Source organism: Eleginops maclovinus, chromosome 1 (assembly GCF_036324505.1).
Source record: "Eleginops maclovinus isolate JMC-PN-2008 ecotype Puerto Natales chromosome 1, JC_Emac_rtc_rv5, whole genome shotgun sequence".
Classification (NCBI taxonomy): domain Eukaryota; kingdom Metazoa; phylum Chordata; class Actinopteri; order Perciformes; family Eleginopidae; genus Eleginops; species Eleginops maclovinus.
The window spans coordinates 19,309,696-19,332,854 of NC_086349.1; the positions used below are offsets into that span (position 1 = coordinate 19,309,696).

The 23,159-nt window shown below is 40.5% G+C and overlaps 4 protein-coding genes across 6 annotated transcripts in view; 2 read left to right on the forward strand and 2 right to left on the reverse strand.

Moving 5' to 3' along the window:
* The window catches only part of LOC134863301 (protein bicaudal D homolog 2-like), a 45,627-nt gene extending 44,222 nt beyond the window's left edge, over positions 1 to 1,405 (reverse strand). For both annotated transcript variants that reach the window (XM_063881750.1, XM_063881743.1), the window contains exon 1: positions 893 to 1,405. In XM_063881750.1, coding sequence (XP_063737820.1) covers positions 893 to 1,111 — 219 coding nt within the window. In that variant the 5' untranslated portion in view covers positions 1,112 to 1,405. The remainder of the gene's footprint in view (positions 1 to 892) is intronic.
* A 1,911-nt stretch (positions 1,406 to 3,316) lies between these two features.
* On the forward strand, positions 3,317 to 8,147 carry ptpdc1b (protein tyrosine phosphatase domain containing 1b). Of its 2 annotated transcripts, none has more exons than XM_063886538.1 (10): positions 3,317 to 3,629; positions 4,166 to 4,253; positions 4,668 to 4,833; positions 4,935 to 5,015; positions 5,122 to 5,240; positions 5,318 to 5,455; positions 5,548 to 6,560; positions 6,962 to 7,144; positions 7,230 to 7,340; positions 7,465 to 8,147. In XM_063886538.1, exons 2-10 carry the CDS (start codon positions 4,208 to 4,210, stop codon positions 7,600 to 7,602), a joined length of 1,995 nt encoding a protein of 664 aa, XP_063742608.1. In that variant the 5' UTR covers positions 3,317 to 3,629; positions 4,166 to 4,207; the 3' UTR covers positions 7,603 to 8,147. The 2 variants fall into 2 exon arrangements, with proteins under 2 accessions (XP_063742608.1, XP_063743305.1); XM_063887235.1 differs by having other exon boundaries at positions 7,261 to 7,340.
* fbxw12 (F-box and WD repeat domain containing 12) lies at positions 7,733 to 11,810 on the reverse strand. The gene is given in 11 exon segments (XM_063888484.1): positions 7,733 to 8,281; positions 8,436 to 8,563; positions 8,700 to 8,881; positions 9,305 to 9,515; positions 9,701 to 9,865; positions 9,953 to 10,159; positions 10,902 to 11,026; positions 11,112 to 11,278; positions 11,546 to 11,583; positions 11,696 to 11,758; positions 11,760 to 11,810. Coding segments are annotated over 11 exon segments (1,422 nt in total). The 5' UTR covers positions 11,796 to 11,810; the 3' UTR covers positions 7,733 to 8,181.
* A 759-nt stretch (positions 11,811 to 12,569) lies between these two features.
* Positions 12,570 to 20,374, forward strand: LOC134871554 (protein Wnt-7a). The gene is made up of 4 exons (XM_063894288.1): positions 12,570 to 12,907; positions 13,565 to 13,791; positions 16,347 to 16,618; positions 18,700 to 20,374. The coding sequence occupies exons 1-4, from the start codon at positions 12,837 to 12,839 to the stop codon at positions 19,180 to 19,182; spliced, it is 1,053 nt and encodes a 350-aa protein (XP_063750358.1). The 5' UTR covers positions 12,570 to 12,836; the 3' UTR covers positions 19,183 to 20,374.
* Positions 20,375 to 23,159: the final 2,785 nt, after the last annotated feature.

Sequence of the window (23,159 nt, forward strand, 5' to 3'; positions counted from 1 at the left end):
AACAGACCTATGCTTTATCTGACTCTTGAGCCCAGCGTCACTCTTCACATTCTTTCCATTCCCAAAGGTCATAACTGGTCTGGTTTCCTCTGCATTAACTCATCCCCTTTCTTCTGAGCGGGAAGGTTTAAAATTCAAACGTACTCCCTCCCCTTTCAACTAAACTAGTAATTCTTGTTCACAGAAGAGGGCCCATCTACAGTAAGCTGAGACACTTTGACAAGATATATAATGCCAATCATACATCTAGGGTTGTTTCTAAATTAATGTCAACTGTCCATGTAATGCCATTTCAAAAAAGTAACTTACACTAAACACACTTTAACCAATAAACAACAACATATAGTGCAAATGTATGACGATTTTGATGTTCCATATCAAGCATGCACAGCAATGTGTTGCACATACCCAGTAATTATAATCATAATTGCAGTCAGTAGATATTATCACGACATGGAAGAAGTTGGGGTGGAAAGAAACAAGGCCTAGACTAGCTGAGCTCAGACAGGAATGTCTTCAAAAAGAGGCCACAAGAGCTGTATAAATAAATAAAGGTGGCAGTGCAATGGGGGACACTGAGTAAAGAGGGGGTGGGGTGTGGAGCAGCCAACAGGGGAAGCATCACCTCTTCATTTTGCAGTTTTTACCTTGTAGGATGAAAGACAGATGCCTTTCCAAATGTCATATCAAACTAAGACCCTATATAGAGTATTGGGATGACACCATACAAATACATAACAAGCTCAATGTAAATCTTTTCTCATGCCAACACAAATCTGTATTCGCCCAAACATATAAGGGTTTGAGTGTGTATGCAATGTTGATGCATAGGGCCTATAAAAAGAATAGGATGATTTATCTTGAGTATATTTAGAGTCATCAATCAACTTACCTCTTTGAGTTGGTCCACCTCCTGCCTGACGGCCTCGTACTCGATCTCCAGGTCATCGTACTGCTGCTTGAGCTGCTGCTTCTCCTCCAGCACCACCAGCCCGTACTCAGCCGCCTGGATCTTCTCGTTCGTGGTCTCACTCAAGTCCCGGGAGAGACGCTCGATCTCGGCCCGCAGCAACAGCATAGCGTTGGGGTAGTCCTGCTCTTCCACGGACATGGTCGGTACCCGTGATGATCAACCAACCAGCTGATCTGCGACAAGAGGGATGCTGGGGCGTCTTCAAGCGATGTAACCTTGAAGAAAAAGCGGTTGCTTAAATTCGTCTATATTTAAATTGCATGATTGTTACGTTTGCGTTTCTCGTTGCCGGTCTTGTTTCTTTGGTCATGTAGATGACCCTGTGTATTTATCTCCGACGGAGGAGCTCGTCGTTATCTCTTAAAAGTGCTCCATCGTTGAGCTCCTACAGTTTCTTCACCTCTCCCCGGCTCGTCGGAGGAATTGCGCCGGATCAGGAGCACCAACTGGCAAGACAGTAAAAAGGATTTACAACTTCTGGTTCTTACTTTCAAAATAAAACCCTTGTCGTTGAAAAAACGCTACAGATTTGACAACACATGTGGTTGCGGGTTTATTTTTGCTTTGTTAATGTAGCGAAATAATAGTTGATATATTAGAAGAAGAAGATATGTGTATGTGACAAAACATTGATTATTTTCCAGTGGTTGATAACTTGATCCTTTTACTTTGAAGGCACAAACAATTAACTTCCGGTAAAAGTATGTTATCAGCACCGGCTTTTTTGAAACAGCTGAACGGTCCGCTTGATGAAATTTGACGCACCTACGCAACCAGCTGGGACAGCTCCTACGGGGCCACAGTGCTTGTCGGGAAATGTAGTATTTGTATTACGTGAACCCAACCGAAAGGTTCAGGCGATGCCAGGAAAAGAACTCACTTCCCAATAGGCTTTGTTTATTTGCTTATGTGGAGCACGGAAATCTCTTCTCGAGACGTTTGTTGTGGCTGTTCCACAGCAGTGGCCAAGTGTATATCTGCTGCCATCTGTTGGAAAATTGAACGAATTTGTTTTGATAAACGCTTAATAAAATCAAGTCATAGAGATCACTTTTAGGGCCACTGTATTTACACTTCTTCACAAAGGTCTTCCTATTTCCATTACATTTCTATTAGTTCCCCTAAATTCGCAGTCAGGTTTTATCTTCTAAATTGGAATAATTATAGGGCTATTATATGATTTTCTAAGTATATAAATGCAGTGTATCTCACCTGTGACTCCATGTCTAAAAGTACTCTTTCATAGCTTACAATTTGAGGTGTCCTTTCAGGACGAGCACCGGTGTCCTTAATACAATTAATGTTGGCCCTGGTAAAGTGCAAGCTTGGTCCCTGGCTTGGCTCACTTACTGTACGTCGAACAGAGCCATTGTGTATGTGATTTTACACCTGTGATTTTCCAGCAGTCAAAATGTCTACTGTGAGGGGGAGAAAGCTGGGGAAAAGCAAACAGACAAAATAATAGCTATACTAACAAGTTGAAAGTCATTTAAATAATAATTAATTAATTATATACCAATATAAACTGTATGAATACCATAAACCTATGATTAACTTAGCATGTTTTGATTCATGCATCAACAATTCAGTAATATGTTTGTCTGAATCACATGGTACCACTGTGTTTGTCACGGTAAGACTGATGAGATAAGCTTGAAAATGTTATGCATGAGTTTTTCTCTGTCCCCTACTGTATATATAGAACATGTTGTGCATTTAGCTTAGTAATATTGCGTTGAAGGAAAGTTTAGTCCTTTTTCCTCCCTGTTATTGAAGATGGTTTTATATGTAATGTAATGAGCATGTAATTATTGGCTTTCAACTCTCATGCTGTACATAGCAGACAGATCTTTCCCCTCTAACCTTAACATAAACTGCTTTAGCAAAGTGCAAGATAAGCCAATAAGTTTGTATGTGCTTGCTCTGACACTTAGGTCTGTCTATTTGTAGCAGTATGGTGTGAGGGTTTTAACTGTTTTCGTTTGGGAAGTCTTCCAAACTCTGATGATAAAAATACAAAATCTGCTTGGATATGTTCACAACATCAAACATATATATTATCGCTCAAATACATAGAAAACATGTTAATTACCTTGCCAGGTGGTCTATACCATCTTTTAATAATGCCCATTAATGACACAATCACAGTATCTCAAACAGTCCAGCAGAACAGTAATGTGGATATAGTATAAGATTTTGTTAAGTACTGGGTGCTCTAATTTATACCTACAGTAATAAGATTAGTAGTCTAATCCAACTAGAGTCAGGAATAGCCCTACACTCCCCCCAGAGCCACAGGCAGGAGGAACCTGTTCATGGAGGTAATTAAAAAGCACACTATCTCTGCTACTTTTCAACGCATTCTTGAGGTTGATTCATTTACATGCTTGATCTGTCATCCTTGTGGGACATATGACTTTCTACAAAGAAGCGCACAGGATCCTTTGGGTGTCTTATGTTGCCCCTCCCTGCCACACAGGGATAATCTGAGACGAATCAAATCAAGTGAGGCCAAGGGATTGACTTTCCACAGGCTGGAAAGGAGAAGACAACGTCAGCGCTGTGGAGATTGATGTCAGAAATGTTGGAAACTGCAACTGTGAGCCATTTGAGTTTGTAGATGCAGATTGCAAGCATCTAGCCTCACTTACTACAGGTAACTCTCTTCTCTTTTTTCTTTGTTTTAATCAAATTAAATGTTTTTTGTACTATTTTGTTGTATTTATTGTTACTTCAGTCCTTCATTTTTTAATTTATTAAAAGTAGATTATTTTGCAGTTTTGTCTTGAAGAAAGACACCTAATTTTGTTCTGTGATGAGCTACTGTGGTAAAACTAGCAGCTAAGAATAGCAGCTTGCCGATCCTTAATATTGGATTATTGCTGATTTACATTTGACTGAATACTTGACTGATATGATTTGAAATTTTGATCTTTGATCAAAATGTGTATTGTAAGTTGTTCTCTAACTTCTCTTGATGTGGATAGAAACGTAATGATGACTTAGGCTTATACCGTCCAAAAATAATACAATCCTGAGCTCTGGTCACTTATGAGATGCCTTATCCAGACTGTTATGACACTGCTAAGAGGACTGTTTTTCAACTAACGACAAGGCTCTACAACACATTTTATTTACAGATGCACATAATGAGTTGTGTACTAAAGCTTAACCAGATATATGTGCTTCCAGGCTCTGCTATGACTGTGGATGTGAGTCAGTGTGACAGTTCTTATGGCATCCCATGTAAAGACAACAGGTGGAGCTCTGATGGAATACAGTAAGTAACATTACAGTTGGTAGTTAGCCAACAATGTAATGATGTATCTGTCAATGACTAGACAAAAATTAATTTCAAATGTGCCAGTGGCTATTTTTATTGTGATGCCGGGATGACAGATGACTATTTCTATTTTAATGCCCGGATAACAGACTTGCAAAGCCAAACAAGGATTAGACACCTCTACTGAAGTTAATTATTTAGGTGCTACAGACCAACCTATTTGGTGAAGTGCTGTTGAAGAATATGGAAGCTGTAAGAGGATTAAAATAGTGTCTAATTCAGCAGAGAAAACACTTAACTAAAAGCTTTCAGTTTAACTTTGAGAGAAAATGAAATACAATAAACGGCTAACTATTAACAGTTTTAGAAGTGTTGTGTAATATCAGATGTCTTTTGTTTTGTTTCCTCCAGTCAGAGCCCCCAGGGCGAAGTACACGATAGTAGGAGAAGCTATACGTTATGTCGTCCCTGGACATATGCAATGTTCAATTGGATGTGGAGGTCCAGCCTGCAAGTATGACAACCCACATTACTGGAGTGATAACCAGCAGGCCATAACAGGCCTCTACTCATCATGGTGAATGTTTCTCTTCAGTAGTTGTGATAATAATCTCATAATTTAACAGCTTTCCGAATGATCTGTTTCAGTGTGAATATAACCTTTTTCTATTGCTTTAGGATCACTGATCATCTCCTGGCAATGTCCAGACCATCAACAGAAATCATTGAGAAGTATCACATCATCGATCAATTCAGAAGGTATCGACAATATTGTTTTCAGCAACTTCCTGACTACAAACACACATCACCTGAGGAGATGAGAATAACACATTTTTCATGTCTCTGTTTGTGCGTCTGTGTCAAGGGATGGTATTAAGACAGTGATCAACCTACAGATACCTGGTGAACATGCCAGCTGCGGAAACCCTCTGGAGCCAGAAAGCGGCTTCTCATACCGCCCAGAGGTCTTCATGGAAAACAACAGTAATAGCTCAATACAATCAATCTTAGTTTATCTGTATTGTTGCTCAGATTTAACTGCAAACTTCTCACCCTTTCAGTTTATTTCTACAATTTTGGCTGGAACGACTATGGAGTGGCCAACCTCACAACTATGCTGGACATAGTGAAGGTCATGGCCTTTGCACTGCAGGAAGGAAAGATAGCAATCCACTGTCATGCTGGCCTCGGCAGAACAGGTAGATTTTTAAGGAATACTGTAGGAAGTGTTAAGGACTGTCTGTTCTTTCATCGGAAATGCAACAAATGGTTTCTTCTTTCTTTCCTGCAGGTGTGCTGATAGCATGTTTCTTGGCCTATGCTACCAGGATGACTGCTAACCAGTCTATTTTATTTGTTCGTGCTAAACGCCCCAATTCCATCCAGACCCGAGGCCAGTTGGGATGTGTCAGAGACTTTGTCCAGTTCCTTGCCCCTTTGAGGAGTGTATTTTCCTGTGCTGAGCCCCGATTCAACCCAGTCACCCTGTCCCAGTATCTGAACCGCCAAAGACACATATTGCATGGCAATGAGAGGAAGGAGCTGAGGAACCTGCCAAAGATTGTCCGGCTAGTGTCTAGGCTGCTGTTGGACATTGCAGAGAATCGACAAGTGATTGAGGAAGACATTCTGGTGGCCCCTGATGTTGAAGACATAGAGACGACTCTGAGCGTCATTGAGAAGATGGGCCCAGAGTATTTTTTAAAGGGGCCTCGCTTACCAGGTGCGCCCACATTACCCAGGCATTTTAACGAGCCACCCATTTTCTACCATCGCAAAAGTCTGAGCTACAGTGAGTCAGACTTGACACAACGCGGCTCACAGCTCAACCTTCTCACACAACCTCTAGGTCCCATGTCACAGAGCAATGTTGAATTGTCAATTACCCCATGTGACCAGGCAACTCAGATTAAAGGTTGGAATAGCAACATGTCTGACGTTTCACACGGCAAAACAGGCTCCCTCTGGCAAATCAAGAATTTAGAAAACCAAACAGATGGATCCATTGTGCTGAAAAAAGCCAAGCAGAGCACCATCCAGCGTTGTGGGTCTATGGGAAACAATGACTCTACCAAAAAATGTAACTTTTTATCCAGGTGGAAGGATGAGCAGAGGGAAGTGGTAGTAATGAATGGTAAGAAGCCTGGAGAAAAGAGAGAAGAGGATCTATCAGAGGTGCCCTTCATCACCCTGCAGTCGGAGTTGTCCCTGGAAGCCCGGAGGCTGCTAGTGGCTCAGGCCCTGGCAGTGGACTTTTTTCTCGATGGTGGAGAAGAGCACAAGGACAGCATCTTGGCTTGGCAGGTAGCTGACAATTGGGTAGTAGTATTTTTAGCAGTGGAGGGCATGCATTTCAAAATTACGTAAATACTACAATTTGTCCATCAAGGCTGATGTTATACTTTAATGTAAGTTCTGTCAGCGGTTCATGACAACTACAATTCCCACAACAAAGGACTTAATGCATGCACCCTTGTGTAAAAGCTTTAATATTTTCAGTGACATAAATATTATTTTAAGTTGGCACTCATCATTTTTTGTCCAAAATATAGGACAAATGTCAGAAGCAAAATAAACTAACTTTGAAGGTGACATTAAAAAAGACCAGGTCCACATACATGCTATGGTGGATCTTCCTAGAAGTTGCTTCAGTCACTCATAAACAGATATGCAAGTGTATAATGCAAGTGCCTGAATGTGTGCAGGCAGAATTGAACCTAGGTGGTGGCTGGGAGAGGCTGTACATGGAGCGGGATCCCTTCATCCTCACTGGGCTCATGTGGGCCTGGCTGGAGCAGCTCAAAGAGCCGGTCATATCCATCCAGGAAGCCAAAGCCCTGGACCCCAACAACACTGACGCTCAAACTGTCCTCAACACACTGGACAAGGTTAGTTCTTACTAAAACAAATTCTGTGGACTATGAAGCCTTAACATTTACATGTTAATGATTCTTTTTTTTAATCTCTTCCAAGGCCTGTTTACAAACTTTAACGTCAATACTAGATTGTATGGCTCATATGCAGCACATACCAGAAGAAGTTGAAAATGCTTTCCTGAATCGTACAATCAAGGCTTTTACCTGGGTAAGAAAGTCTATACACCTAATCATTTGGGACGAGCTTGAACATATATATATATATATATATATATATTTTCTTGTCAGTCATTTTGTTTTAACAGCTTGAGAGTTTATTTGCCTTTGAACAGATGAAAAATATCTCAGAAGATGAAAGCAAAGTGTACAAGTCCATGAATGCAGTCCTAAGATGTGTCCTTGAGGAAATGAGGAGAATCGCCAAAGAAAAGGAAGAGATGGCAACGAGTCAAATGTGTTCCTTCGATTAAACATATTTACTACCAGACATGTAAATGTAATGCACTGCCTGTACTTCCATGTGGATGCATGAGAAAGAAATGATGCTTTTGTGCCTTAAGATAAAAAGGATTAAATGTGTAAAAATAATAATAACAACTCTTTAAAGACGTTTTTCCTTTTTATTTTCTTTGGTTTCAGCATGAATGTACAGTATATTGAATATTGTCATTAATGCAGAACTAACACACCTCAGTATTTTCTTACCTCAGTAGTGAGTGGCGCTAACATATTGAAGAACAGGTGAATATATTTTGCAAACATCATGCCTTAAGACCTGTTTTATTTAACGGCTCCAAAAGCAGAGTGGAAACACATTATACCCTAATTATACCATTGTTAACAAGTATGTGTTTCACATTGTATCGATGCCTTTCCCATAACATGGTGTTTCTCATCTGTTATAAGTGTTATATTCTGGTTTCTCGGAACATACATGAACCAAAAAACATCCGTCTGCATATATAACAAACAACAATAAAAGCAAATGTAACTCCTCCCAGTATGTTGTGCAAACTGCTTGAAGGCACCTTTTTGTGAAGCAGCGTCACTCAGGAGGTGAAAGAATACACTTTTAAGACGTCTTTCCCGTCCTTCCCTTCTGCTGAGGCTGTGAGGCTGGAGTAGTCACAGGCGACATGAGTGAACCCTCTGGACAACAGCGCACAAAGCATAAAAGAAAACAACAAGATTAGAAAATGACTAGTGAGGCAACATGAAGATACAGAAAAAAATATTTATACTCAGGCTCTTCCATTATTAGTAAATTGGTTGTTGTTGTTGACGCACATATATCATACAGTACCTTGAAACTGTGTGAGAGCCTCCCAGTAAATGGTATTGGCTCTCTAGGGTCCCATTGCCACTGTCTTTTCTCCATGTCAACACCCGCAAGGAAAGATCCTGAGATGCTGTCACCACGCGAAAGCTATCCTGTAAATGTAACAACACTTGTAGTACCGGTAGATTCTGTTCACACATATAGTACATTATACTCTATAAAACAAAACAAAAAAAAGCAACAAGTGAAGAAATATTTATTTGGATTCCAAATATGAAAGAAACCTACCACGCTTATAGAAGTGATAGGCATGGTATGATCTTTAAAGTTAGCAAGCAGGGCTCCTTTCAGAGAGTAGACATATAGCTCCTGACCGGCTGCCAACACTAAGCAGTTACTGTCAGCAGCCTCCAGAAGGACCTGTGTGGACCAGGTCTTCAGTGTCAAAGGGAAGGACTCCACCTGCTGGACTAAGGTGAGAAAACACTCAAAATTATACCAGCACAAGCCAACAACATTTAGGAAAAATCCATCTAAATACTTTTGACTGCACATTTCAGGGTTTCATTCCAAGATATTGGGTTGTCATGTTGGGGATCACACTTCCACACAACCTTTTTTACTATTTTGATTCTATTGCATTGATATTTTTTGAATTCCGTTTCTATACGTTTTTAATTGTTGTCATTCACAGAAATAACACAAATGAACAATGAAAAATGTATCCAAACTAGCAGATTCTACTCCAGCAGCTTAACAATAACTTCAGATAATAGAGATAGATCTAGCTAGAATAATTCACAAACTCCCTGCAACTCTTTAAATGCTAAATTAAAATTCTGCATAAAATTTAAAGCACGTTTACGTCAATCGGCAAATATCTTAATCCTCACCCTGGATCTCGGACTTGTACTTAGTCTTTTTAAGGCTGACATCGAACACAGTGAGGGCTTTGTTGTTTGAGAGCCCGTTGCGGTGGATGAGGGCCAGTCTCGCAGGCTGAGTGGGGATGAACACACAAGCCTGGCACCCGTTGACTGGCAAAGACTGGCACAGTGGATCTTCGTCCTCAGACGGTGAGGTCAAACTCTCAGTGTAAATCACCTGCAAACAAAGCAACACCAAAAATCTACAAAATGTGTTTATGTAATGTTTCATTGTTCTTATCTATAAACACCTATTTTCCCACTATGTCATTCGAGCTGAGTTAATGAAAGAAAAAAACAGATTGCAGAACAGAGCAGGAAACACACACATAAAGTCGGACTGTCAAAGACAACAAGAAATACCTTTGGACTTAAATCATCATTGTCCTTGGTTCCAGCAGTGATCCATTTCTTGTCACGTGAAACTAGGAGAGTGTTGACTTTGAAAGAGTCACACACCATCACACTGGACCTTTTAGTCAAAGCCGAATCTGCTAGTGTACACACGGATCCCTGACTGGTTCCAACCTGGAAGAGAATATGTAACGATTTACTAGAAATAAAATACTATGTCATTTACAGACTTACAAACCCCCAAAATCTGAGGTTACTCACAGTCAGAAACCAATTGTTGTTGGTGTTATACTGTAGTAATGAACAGAGTGGAGAGCCAGTAGAAAAAGAGGCCACCTCCTGGCCGCTTTCACCCTGCCAGGTCTTGACGAGGCCTGTGGAGTCTGCTGTGATCACAACTTCATTCCGTTCATCAGCAATAATCGTTGTCAAAGGACTCTGCTTGGGACTGCACCACAGGGGCACACCCTGAGGGAAGAAAGCTCAACATAAGTATAATGCCATGGTGAGGGAATATATTCCAGTGGCTGGAGACTTTTAAGCAAGAAAAGCGAACAATCTAAGAAAATCAGTTTCAGTATGGTTAGGGTGAAATATAGCCTGCGTTCACATGTCTTGCAGCAGCACATGACTGCAGCATATTTCACTTAAAGTTTTGCGTAGATAAATGATCTGAAAGCAGTATGATGCCCGCATTCAAACAATGTCACAAGACCCTGATAAGGACTCACAGCATGTGACACTTGAATTTAACATGTTTACTGACGCATTATCTGTAAAGTCAAACAATCAATTTAGGACAGACAGGTACTTAAAGAAATATATAGAAATGTGGATTAACCTTCTTTAAATGCTGTGCCTCATAACAAGCATTTATACAAAAACGTTAAAATATTGTAAAAGTATACAAATGCTCTACATTATCATAGTGAGAAAGCAGTACGATGCCCGCATTCAAACAGTATCACTAGACACTGATAAGGACTAACAGCATGTGACACTAGGCCCTTATTTTGAGTATAACATGTTTTGAGGCATTATCTGTAAAGTCAAACAATCAATTTATGACAGAAATGTACAGAAGTTTAGATTCATCATCCTTAACTGCTGTGCCTCCTAACAAATATTTGTATGGATACATTATCATACTAATTATACAAATACATTTCATTATTATACTGCGAATACAGGGTGAGGTGTTGGCACTAACATTTTGGATGTCCCATGCTCGGACTGTACCATCAGTCGAAGCGCTGCACAATGTGGCACGGCTGTTCCTGAGGTCAGGACACTGGGCTGAATTCCCCTGCAGGTACACCAGCCCTACCACTCTGCCTGATAGACAGCATGTCAGGTGTAAACATTTAATGAGAGACTACATGAAGACATGCAAGGGAGATCTCACAGAGAGACAGCATACCTGTGTGTCCTCTGAGGCTTTTGCAGGTGTAACCTCCTGACCTGCCTGTCTTCATCTTCATCTCTAAGTGGCAGCGTCGCAGGAAGTATCTCTTCCATGAGTGATTTACTTGTTCACTCCCCAGGACAGCAAGGTTACAGAAACTCCAGTGCTGCAGACACAACTTCCTGAGGGGACAACAGGATTGGATATTTAGAAATGTTTTCACTGGAAATGTTACTCACAGGTGCATCAACTGTTTTACGTTGGAAAAGACGGGAAGAAGAGTACAAAGATGAAAGACAAGGCAAGTTTATTTATATAGCACCTTTCAACACAAGGCAATTCAAAAGATCTCTACAACAATGAAAAACACAAAGAGCATTAACAAATAGTGCAGTGGAATAACATAAAATGGCATTTAAAAACAGTCATTAAAAAGCACGACAGCTCACCTCCACAACCAAGGTGTCTCTGCAGCTTCATTCCAGTCCTAAAACATATATTTTAAAAAATGTTATCAAACATAAATCAGACTTTTGGGGAATCATAATAGACTGGCATTATCGCACACGAGTTACTTCCGCAAGTTAGACACTCCTTACCTTACACACACTGGAAGCAGTGATTAAATCGTCGTCAGTTAAGAATGTGAAAATATGAATTACGGCAATCACGGATCAATGGCGGCGGATGGAGATCCATACTGATGTTAATAATTGTGTGCAGCCCCTCTACCTTACTGTACGTCAAAATGCAATCATTTCATGGTTTGGGCAAACTACGGAAAGTAAACAGGCACAATAAGGTAGGTCTTTTTAGAGCACAGCATGCAAGGACTTCACTGCTCCACCAGATGTCGCTATTATAAAAGGTAGATGATCCAGAGGAAAGCCCATCGGAGAAAGACGCACTAAAGTGAAGTGCGTGATTTATAAAACTGAATCAAGTGGATACAGTATTCTTATAATATGAACAAAACATCTAAACAATCATTTAACTATATTAAAGTTAGTAAATGCATGTGATATATATCATAAATGTTTGATTCAACTACATGGAAACCGAGTGGAAGGAGTAGTATAATTCGTCTAGGTTACAATGCATCACACGTTTAAATAAAAGTCAGTACATTTTGTATTTGTTTTAACATTGTTTATCTGCAGCTTGTGTGTAACTTAGGTATTCAACTGCGTAAAAATAAGCGTATGTCCACTTTATTTGGGCCCTGAACCACTAACTAACTAACCAACAAGACAACCCAATCAGCCAAGGTGAATTCACAGCATAAAATGCATGAGCGCATGAACGTGTATACTTGTGATTGTGTGTGCGCGCTTGTGCTTGTGTTCAGATTCAGCCCTGGCGGGATTCTTCAGCATGCAGGGCCCCATGTCTCCTGAGAACACGCCCCAGATAGATGAGCCAGATATATAGCCAAGACCTGCGGGTAGCAAAGGAACTGTGAGAAAGAGATAATCGCACTTGCTCACTCCAAGGGTTACCTGTGACACCCTCGCAATGACAACAGTGCCCAGCGATAGCGGGCCACGTAAAGGGCGTTTGGATGATACCCTAACCGGACATCTGTAAAAAGTTTTTCCTAGCTTGTGCTAATTTTTTGATGCTATTCGTCATTTTGGAGTCCCTTTGGAGTTACCTGGGCTGTGAACGATCGGAAACTAAGCGAAGCGAGTTACTCATCAGCTCTGCAGATCGTTGCATGAAACTGAGAGCGGGGCCGCAATGAGTCGGAGAACAAGACGCTGGATTTTAAGAGTTTTACTTTGTCTGGGAATTGTTTATTTGAAAATTGGGTGAGCTACGGTTATTTGACCTTTCGTTAGTTTTTACGTATTTCTTAAACACAAACTATTCTAATAACTAACGAATAACTTTCAAATGTTTAACCATTGTTAATCCTTATGCGGATATTTGAACAAATATCTGCTCAAAAGCAGGCAGGTAAATCTACAAACGATATTTTAAACATTAAGGGAAGAGCTTAAACCTGTCTTGGAATGATAGCAGCCGGTTGAACAATTATTTCCATTAATTTTATTTCCTGCATTTCACAAGTGTGTTAAAACGCATAGTGGCATTATAATTAAAAGTCTTATCTGAAAAAATGTTACGTAGTCTTTAATATGCAGAATTAGTTTAGCTTTGCACCTTAGCAAAATCATGTTATAGAATATTTTCTAAAGCGGAACAAAACATTTGGGTGATTCTATCCAATGCAATAATCCCAGGAAAACAGTCTTTTTTTCCACACGTTTTTTTTATGACTACATGGTGACATGATGATATGATTTAATTGTAAAAAAAAATAAAAAAAAATAGGTGGAATGCATTTAATTTTGAAATCAAATATACATTATTTAAGGTAAATAAATAAACTTAAACCAGTGACCAAAAATGTAAAAAGTGGTTGATGGTACTCTTTCTCAGTCATATCCATCTTCCATTCACAGTGGCTTCTCGTCGGTGGTGGCCCTAGGTGCGAGCATAATCTGTAACAAGATCCCCGGTTTGGCCCCCAGACAACGGATTATCTGCCAGAGTCGTCCCGATGCCATTATCGTCATCGGAGAGGGAGCCCAAATGGGCATCAACGAGTGTCAGTTTCAGTTCAAAAACGGGCGATGGAACTGCTCTGCGCTTGGAGAGAGGACAGTCTTCGGAAAAGAGTTGAAAGTGGGTATGTTGCTGTCTGTTAACGTTTGTTTACAGTTTGATTTTTTTTTTTACACAACTGCATTTTATTATGCTTATGTAAGTGCGTAAATTGCGCACAGTGTTTGTCTCTTGCTCTTTTGTGATTCCCCTCAAAAATGGTTAATATAATGCCCTGAAAAAAAAACCCATATTAATTACGTGCATCATTCCCAAATGTTTTATCAAATATAATCACATAACTGGTGCCTTTGGGCTAAAATCTTCACCAGACAACACACACTTCTTCTGCACATAAATGATCATCTGCCCTGCATTATTGCGTCCAATTCCAGAAGCATCTCATAAACAGCCCGTGTCAATTACATCAGGCCTAGTTTTGCTCCAGACTTCACATTGAGTAGGGCTTTTCTACAAAAGGTATCTGAAGCCAGCACTGTAACAAAGCTTTAGTGACTGTTGGCAGCCTTTCTTTTGAGCCCGGCAAAGTCTCTGGAGACTCATTTTCTCTGGTCTTTATCCTGTCTAGTGATGGGTGCTGTGGCTCTCACTGTAAGGATGTAAATCTTACCACGGGTATATGTTACAGTAGGGCAAAGCCAAGAGGAAAGCTAGAGCTGAAAGTACTAAATTAGAGAAACAAATGAGTTCAAATCAACGTGCTTACTGCTGAGACAAAGGTCTCCTCTAAAGAGAGCCTGGGCAGGGGATGCTGTAATTGTGGCTGAGGTTGTGTGGCTTGTTGGTTGGCTAACTATGAATTAAAGACTCTTAGAAATCTAGGATATCAATAACAGAAAGATAAGGTTTAATGGAATATAATGATATGATGTCTAATGATACCCCTTTGACTACAGTCAATGTAAATAGTTTGATAACAGAGGATGCCTTGTAAAACCTTTTAGATAAAAAACGTAATAAAATGTTTATATATTTTAGTTCACGTCCCAAAACTATTGATATAAACCAAATAAGCTAAATACCCTTTCACACAATGGTCAGCAGCCTGGACCAGCTGTTTGAGGCCATCCTGCCTGCTGCAGTTGGAAAGAAAGGATTAGCTCTTTATGCTGTCAAACTGAAATAGGCGGTGTTTGACAATCTGTTCCTTTTTGAATAAGTGGTTTTAGTTCGTCAGGAGTCTTGGTTTGTGTTTCCAAGACAGGAGTTTAAGTCTACGGCTTGGACAGCCATACAAAATAGATTGGTTTCACTGATCAGATTAGTGCCGAAGGCCAATAGTTGTAAATGAATGCCATTGTTGATGCCCAGGCCGAGTGGAACGGTGGAGCCCGCAATTGTTCTTGAAAGCAAAGGAGGACTGACCCGTAAAGTGACATAATCCTTATTGGTAATGCAAGGTGCATCAGCTTTGAGCCATTTTAGGCCTCAACTGTGTTTTGCTTTTGAACTTTGTAGTTACACTAAGCTGTATGAGATGAGGTCCATATAAAGAGGTGCATGACTCTGCAGAGATGAAAGAGAAACAAACATGGCAGAAGAACAGTGAACTGGCACTTAGAGTTCAAATTAAACAGGTGTTTGGATTTTTAGTCCACTATCTTTTTAATATCTTCCACATCACATTACAAAGTCAGAAAGAATTCATACCACGTCTTGCGGTGAACTCATGCACTCAGAACTGCAGGGGAAAAATTAACAACGGTGAAGTCAGAACTGACAGACACACCTTCTTTTTTGGCTCGTAGCCCGTTGAGTCTATAAAAACGTCCACATAATTGATGCCTCAATATGAGATTTTCTTTTCAATGGCAAAGGCACACATCTAAGATGTTTATCAAAAACATGGCGGCTTTACATAGTGAGCCTGGTGTTAGGAGGAAGGACAAAGAAGGTAGGATGTTTGCCATCAGAGACAAGAGGAGTTTGTTTACACGTAGATATGACAGATGTTATATTCTGGAGATTCCTGTTTGCACGATAGTAAATCACAGATCTGAAAATAAAAACAAGCAACTTGTTGATTATGGATATGAATATAACCACTGTTTTCACATTGCTTAAAAGAAAAGATATTGCTTTGTTTGCATTATATAAGGCTCTGAAAAAGATGCATCTGACTTTTTATTTTACAAGAGAACTTCCTTCAGGATCCGTCTATATTTGTCTGTCAGATTAACCTTTAATTATTTGTCGATATTTCCGTGTGCGTGTAAATGATTCATTTGCTGGACTTGGTCGAGATAACGGCAGGATGAAGATTCTGATGTCAGTGCCTTATGAGTTTACACAGAATGGGACAGTTTCAGAGCAGATCAATAGCTCTTACTTGCCGACAACCCTCTTATTCATACTGCTTTGTTGACTATACAGCCAGTGGCCATTTTGGTTCATGGGCAGGACAGCTTCCAGGTCAGGTTTCAAAACACTGGAGCCCTTGAGGGATATGACAGAAAGACTGTAATGTCAGCCTACAATGAGTTAATAATTAATCTCCTTTTTCCTGTTTAGTACTTATTGGATATCACTTAAACACTTAGAGAAACCTTCTTGATTAAAAAAAATGTCAATGTATACCTGCAACATTTTATTCATCCCTCTCTTTTTCTGCTCTGCTAGGCAGTAAAGAGGCTGCGTTCACCTACGCCATCATTGCCGCAGGGGTGGCCCATGCCATTACAGCCGCCTGTACACAGGGTAACCTGAGCGACTGTAGCTGTGATAAGGAGAAGCAGGGTTTCTACAGTAAAAACCAAGGCTGGAAATGGGGAGGCTGCTCGGCGGACATCAGCTATGGCCTGGGCTTCTCCAAAGTGTTTATCGACGCTCGGGAGGTCAAACAGAATGCGAGGACACTCATGAACCTCCATAATAATGAGGTGGGACGCAAGGTAAGTGATTATGAATGGTGTCTTTGATAAAAACACAACAACTTTAAAGTAGTAGTAGACGTCTTCCCATCTCCTACTGTTAAGACTAAATGTCATGGTAAACCAGTGGTTAAATAGTTTAAGGCTAACTGTTAAAAGTCTCTGGTATGATGAGGGGTGGGCGCACCTTGCCAAACAGCGGGTTCCAAGAATGAACAAGCAGTGGAGAAAAAGGCTGCTTTCAAGGGAAGAGCTGTGTAAGTAGCAGGGTTTGATTACAACCCAGATCTCTGAAAACAGATTGACACTGTACAAAAAGGCATTAGCCCAGCCCAGCCCCCCCCCCCCTCATTCTCATGGGATTTGCCCCGTTGGGACAGTATACAGTTACCTTTATGATGATCCCCAGATCATCATAGAATTTCTCTAATAACATAAACCAACATCGGTTGCATTGTCCTTGTACATGCACCACAGGGGTGTTTATTGTAGGTTTCTATGCCTGATCGTCAGCATGTGTCTCTCTTGCTGTAAAGAAGAGTGCAGCACTGTGCACTCCACCTGCATACCAACTGTAATCCACAGATGTAATTCAGTTCTAGGCATAGGATCGAAATTGGATCATCACCAAGAGAAATTCAATCTTAATATTCAAGACAGTTGGCAAACTATCAGTACCTAGTGCAAAATGTGCATTACAACATAAAAACAAATTGGCATAATATGATAAGGAACGTTTTTTTTTTAATTTCGTGTTGACCTTACCATTTGATGGCTTTTCTGTATGCATGGCTGCTGATCACAGCGGAGTGACAAAGAGACTCCAGCAAGTCTAGAGGTTGGAGATTGAGTAGAAAAATGTGCCAAACAGCTAAAGTGAGGTTGGAGTTAGTGAAGAATAAAGTAGCCGATTTTCCTAAGTCAACTCATATCCTCTCTCTCTTTCTCTATTTCTCACCGTGCCAAATAGCCTGATTCACACAACCAACACGTCCATCCCCAGACTGGTTGAAAAGCCTCCGCACACACAATCGTACCCAGTAGATCATTTTCTACGTGTGTTTGGGGACCATGAATTCAAATTGGCTTATCTGGAGAGCTAAATTGCCTCCCAGGAAAAGAGATTGTACTTGCAGATTCAAACTTGGCTACTTTGTTTCCCTCTTTTTGCTAATAAATGGACTCTCTGTTTTGATAGCAACCCCCTCCTCCTTTATTTATGCTAATCAAAAGCAGTGACACTGAGCAGGAGCGCCGTTCACAGCTCCCTGGTCGAAGACGTCCAGACAAAGCCTGTCACAAGTGTTGGTCACAGAACAACTGATGGATTAGCGAGTTAAAGCCATGAAGTGGTTTGCTCAGGGAAGAGTAGGTTTTTTTTTCGGTTCTGGTTCACACGTCTGTATTCGGGTTTTATTGTTACAGTTTACTTGCCAGGAACGAAAGGCATAAATATCTCGTCAAAGCCTTTAGGAGACTATATCGCATACCAAACTCCTGGCATTTCAGTTAAAGGAAATTGCAATTGACCTTGTTGCTAAAGAAAATTCCAGTTTCAATGGCACTTCTCATTGTCATCAGTTCAGGCTTTAGCAGTAATCCTAGTCAATCGGCACCTTGTACAGTCACTCTTGACATTTGTGTGTTGTGTGTGGTAACTACACACACAGAGCCTGAAATCTGATACATTATTTTGGCTTCTGTGTATATGGTATCACACAGCTATGTGGTGGAGCTGTATTTAATCCCCGACCATGGTGTATTTGTCAGTCACATTGTTATTAAGTTGCTCGTTTGTCATTTGCCTTGGAGTTCAAGAGTTGAAATGGGAATTCAGTCACTTTGAAATACATCAGGGGTTTAGAATATATAGCCACAGCATGCATTGTAATTTAACCAAGTAAATTCTGAACATTTTAATTCTAAATAGAAATGTAACTATCATATTTATTTAGCAGATAAAAATCATTATTAGTAAACTGCACGGTAATTGGTGTTAATAATCTTATGTGGCTGTTATTAAGCTATCATCAGAGTGTGTTTGTCTTTCATCACTGCAGTGTTTTTACAGTTGCTTTACTAAGTTGTTTTTGCATGTCTAGGTCTTGGAGAAGAGCATGCGACTGGAATGCAAGTGTCATGGTGTCTCGGGCTCCTGCACCACCAAAACCTGCTGGACTACACTTCCCAAGTTCCGCGAGCTCGGCTACATTCTCAAGGAGAAGTATGCCCATGCGGTGCACGTGGAGCCAATCAAAGCCAGCCGCAACAAGCGCCCTAAATTCCTCAAGATCAAGAAGCCTTACTCGTACCGGAAGCCCTTGGATACAGACCTGGTATACATAGACAAGTCACCTAACTACTGTGAGGCGGACCTCGTGTCGGGGAGCCTGGGGACACAGGGCAGGGTGTGTAACAAGACTATGATGCAGCACATCAGCGGCTGTGACTTGATGTGCTGCGGCCGGGGATACAACACACACCAGTACTCTCGTGTATGGCAGTGCAACTGCAAGTTCCTGTGGTGCTGTTATGTCAAGTGCAACACCTGCAGCGAGAGGACAGAGGTGTACACATGCAAATGAGAATATTTATTGGATGGTGTGTGTGTGTGTGTGTGTCGTGTGTCTGATGACGTATGTGAGCGTGTAGGTTCATGTCTTTGTGTTTTCATGGACAAACTGGAACTGTTAAACTTTACAAGAAGGCTGTTATTTCAGTCTACATAATGAGGACTTTCTGTACTATGTGTACGGAAAGCTGGAGATGGGGCGTCATGATTCTTTTGCACACAAAGCTCGTCACCCCTCTTCTGGGACTGTTGTGTTTGTTCGGGTGCCACATCGAAAAAGTGTGACTTAACACTTTTAAGGGAAAAACTGTACCCTGGCATGTGGGACCAGGTGCTAACAGTGGGAGCCAGTGAAGCAAGATTTCAAGAATTTTAAGCTAAATGAACATTTAGGAAATGGACTTTGCCAATGCAAATGAATGATGGTGGATGTGATTGCTGGGAAGGACACGCTGCTGTGGTTCTCACACTGTGTGCAGATGAAATGACACAGCCATTTGGAATATTTAACATACTGTATTTAGAGAATGAAAATAATTAATATTAATTTATTCTATAAAAAACACTACTGATGTTGTCCATTATGGATAAAAATAACTAAATGTTGGGATTTAGTTTATTAAAGTAATCCGAGTTTGTCCATACACTTGTTAACACACTGGATTTGAAACTGCCTGGAATAACGTTTTAGAATAATGTTGTTCCAGATGAAACTGCTGTAGGCTGCTCACATTGACCTTCTGACCCTCTCATGAGTTTGTCTTCCCTCTGTTTGCTGCTAGTCTAGAGAATCCCACTTGTTGAGGTTGAAGGCTGTACGCTCTACTGACTGTCTTCAATGGCATTGCTTACTTCAAGCTGATTTAGCTTAACAGGATTTATTCACTGATCAAAAACACAGGCACATTTTTCCACTTTTGGTAAATATTGGTTCATAGAGTATATTTTGTAAAAGCCTATTTTTATATGAATGTCTTATTTATATCTTTTGCATATTCAATGTCAAGTTCTGACTCTGGCACCTGTTTTTAAATCCCTGTGAAAAAAAAGCTGGTATATGTTAAGTTGGCCCCTGCTGTCACTGCCATAGTTGTATATTGTAAGTGATAGAAATTGTTTATTTTTGTCTGTGCTCAAATGTCTGTGTTTACTGCATTTCATGACTACTACTGATGGAATACAGGAACAGAATAACACTAACAAGACATGATTTTTGCTTTATTGCCTCTTCATATCAACAAGTTTTATCCTGATCACCATAAGGAACATGGGAATATCTTGCCATTAAGAAAACAATGTCTGGGTAATATTAAATTACATTTAAAATACTTTATATGTGCTGTTATTAGCTAGATTGCAGTAAAAGTTACATAATGTATGACGCAATTGAACATTTGGGAAGAGGAATATTAATCTCCACTTTGAATTTCCATAAACAAGAATAGCAGTTGAGCTGTTGAACTTTTATGACGTAATTACCGTAATTGCAGTTTATGTAGGAATTAATTCACTGTTGAAGCTATTAATTACACTTTGAACAAACAAACATAATTGTAAATCTTTATAAATGTTAGCTTCATTGTGGTTAGCATCATCATCAGATGATCATATAATCATAAAATAGGGATAATTATTCTCGAGTATCATGTGGTCACTATGGAGGTAGAAAAGTTCTCATCCTACAAGTACAATGTGTGCAATACTGGGCCACAGAAAGAAAGACTTCCTTTGAGAGGCGAAAGTTATTCAGGCTTAATTGAGGGTCCATCTTGCAGACTGGGAAGCAGTTGAATGTGTCACAGGAGAAAAGTGTTTGTGCTCTAATGGTAGGGTACCAGAGTAATTGATGAGACTGGTTGGGCAGACTGTCACGGAGATGACTTGCTCAGTCGGGGGAGTGGGAGCTGTCAGGTGATAGATGACTCGCACATCTGCTTCATTCACTTCTGGGCCACTAGTTGCTACAACAACTCCAGAGCAGCAGAGAAAATGCAGAGCTCTCTCCAAGAGAGGCCGGCCGACGTGTCAAGGAAATGTTAACGATGCTAAAGCCCACAGTCGTTACAGATTCCAGTCTCATCGGCCTGGAAGTGGAGTGGGAATACGGCCCGGGGTGTTGACGGAAAACCTGCTCCCAATAATCTCCTGGGATTGACAAATGTTCCCTGTAAAGTTTTCACCTGTGCAGTTTTTTTCTTTTACATTCCCACATGAGCTTTTTGCTTGTTAAACCTCCCTTTTCTCCCCATAGAAAAAGCATGAGATTTCAGGTTTAATTTACAGTAGTTTAGCCGTGTCATGTGTCATTGGCAGTAATAATCTGCCCAGAATAAAGAGAAAAGGGCGTGAAGGGAGATAATAACAGAGTCTTGTCTCTGTCTGACAAAAGCTTTCAAAATATTGATACAAAAGACTCCTGCATAAGAAAGGGAGCTGCTCCAAAAGCTCTGGTTAAACCTAAACTAGGGTTTTATGTGTTAGAGACACATTGCATTATGTCATGAACAAAACAATTACATCTCAGAGTCCTTTAACTGTGTCACATATTTACTTTCATTTGCAGTAATTTAACATTTGAATGATTAGGACAAAACCCCAGGTTTGTGAGGATACTCCAAATGTGGTGTTCAAAGGATACAAGGTGCCCTTAGGTTCCACTAATGCGGATTAATCACGAGGATTTACACCATCAAACAGTTACCCTTTTTCCCAAACAAACAATGTAGTTTAGCTACTGTTCCCGCTAATCCACCTGCAGTGTTTTCCAGTCAGGTGCGAAAACCTCATCACACAGAGGCCACAGTCATTTCATCCCTATTGAGTCACAAGCATAAAATACCACCTTCTTTGATATCGCAGCCTAAGTCAGACACCCTTCAGGATCACTCAAATGCTAATTATACTCTTAGCTGTGTTTCTCCATAAACAGGACCGGGCCCATGCCAAGATGTACAGGGGTGTAATATCCGTGTTGCTGTGAAGTGGGGTTGCGTTACCCTTTGGAGTTTTGTTTATAAGAACACACACACAGAGACACACAAACACACGCACTAACGCATCACCTGCAGTAGTTGGAAATTGGTGGTAGCAGTAGATTTATGGTTGGTAGTCTGGCTCACTCCCTGTGTTATTACTGGAGGCCTGCCACAGCTTCCCTATCTGCTCCCATGACCCGTTACATCAGGGCGGCCCAGCCGTGTGCTCCAGCCAGCAATTAGCGTCAAAGACAACAATGAGTCTTTAAACAGCAAGATCCATCCTGCTTTTCGTTTTATCATTAGTTAGCCTTGAATGCACTAGGGAACAGATTTATAGTTAGAATTCAAATTGAACCGATGATGCAAAAGGTAGTCATAACAAATTCATGATTTATTTCCTATTCGTTTAATGAGAAAAAACAGATTGGCATAAACAAGTGTTATGTACTTTTGTGTCTGCATGATACCTAATTACAGAATTAAAGTTATCCATGAAACATAGATAGCATCTTGTGTTTACTTGTCCAAAGACAACTTAAAGTATACCACCAATGAAGAAGGAAATGACTCATAATTTCACAGTAAAAGAGTTGTTAAATCATACGTCTAACAGGGCCTTCATTAACAGAAGGCACTGTGTGTGTGTGTGTGTGTGTGTGTGTGTGTGTGTGTGTGTGTGTGTGTGTGTGTGTGTGTGTGTGTGTGTGTGTGTGTGTGTGTGTGTGTGTGTGTGTACTATTCCGTTTCAACAACTTCCAACATTTCACTCAAACAAGTGGACAGCACTAAAGACAATAATTTGAAGGAGGAGGAGGAGCGAGAAAATGTGCTCTCTACTTTTTTCTCTCCCCTTCGCTCTCTCTGACCATAAATCTTCTGACACATGATTATGTCAGTCATACTTTTGTTTTTCCTCTGGTTGAGACATGCACAAGCACCTGAGCGCTGCACAGTAAATTGCAGAGCACAAGGTTGTCTTTATGTGATTCCAGAGATACTGCAAGGGCACAGA

What these genes read in the sequence shown, in the direction of transcription:
- ptpdc1b (XM_063886538.1), top strand. Translation starts at nt 4,208, where the DNA reads ATGGCATCCCATGTAAAGACAACAGGTGGAGCTCTGATGGAATACA. An exon ending in TGGAGCTCTGATGGAATACA is followed by an intron (nt 4,254 to 4,667) that starts GTAAGTAACATT and finishes TGTTTCCTCCAG; the next exon opens with TCAGAGCCCCCAGGGCGAAG. An exon ending in TGCTGGCCTCGGCAGAACAG is followed by an intron (nt 5,456 to 5,547) that starts GTAGATTTTTAA and finishes TCTTTCCTGCAG; the next exon opens with GTGTGCTGATAGCATGTTTC.
- LOC134871554 (XM_063894288.1), top strand. Translation starts at nt 12,837, where the DNA reads ATGAGTCGGAGAACAAGACGCTGGATTTTAAGAGTTTTACTTTGTCTG. An exon ending in CGGAAAAGAGTTGAAAGTGG is followed by an intron (nt 13,792 to 16,346) that starts GTATGTTGCTGT and finishes CTGCTCTGCTAG; the next exon opens with GCAGTAAAGAGGCTGCGTTC. An exon ending in ATAATGAGGTGGGACGCAAG is followed by an intron (nt 16,619 to 18,699) that starts GTAAGTGATTAT and finishes TTGCATGTCTAG; the next exon opens with GTCTTGGAGAAGAGCATGCG.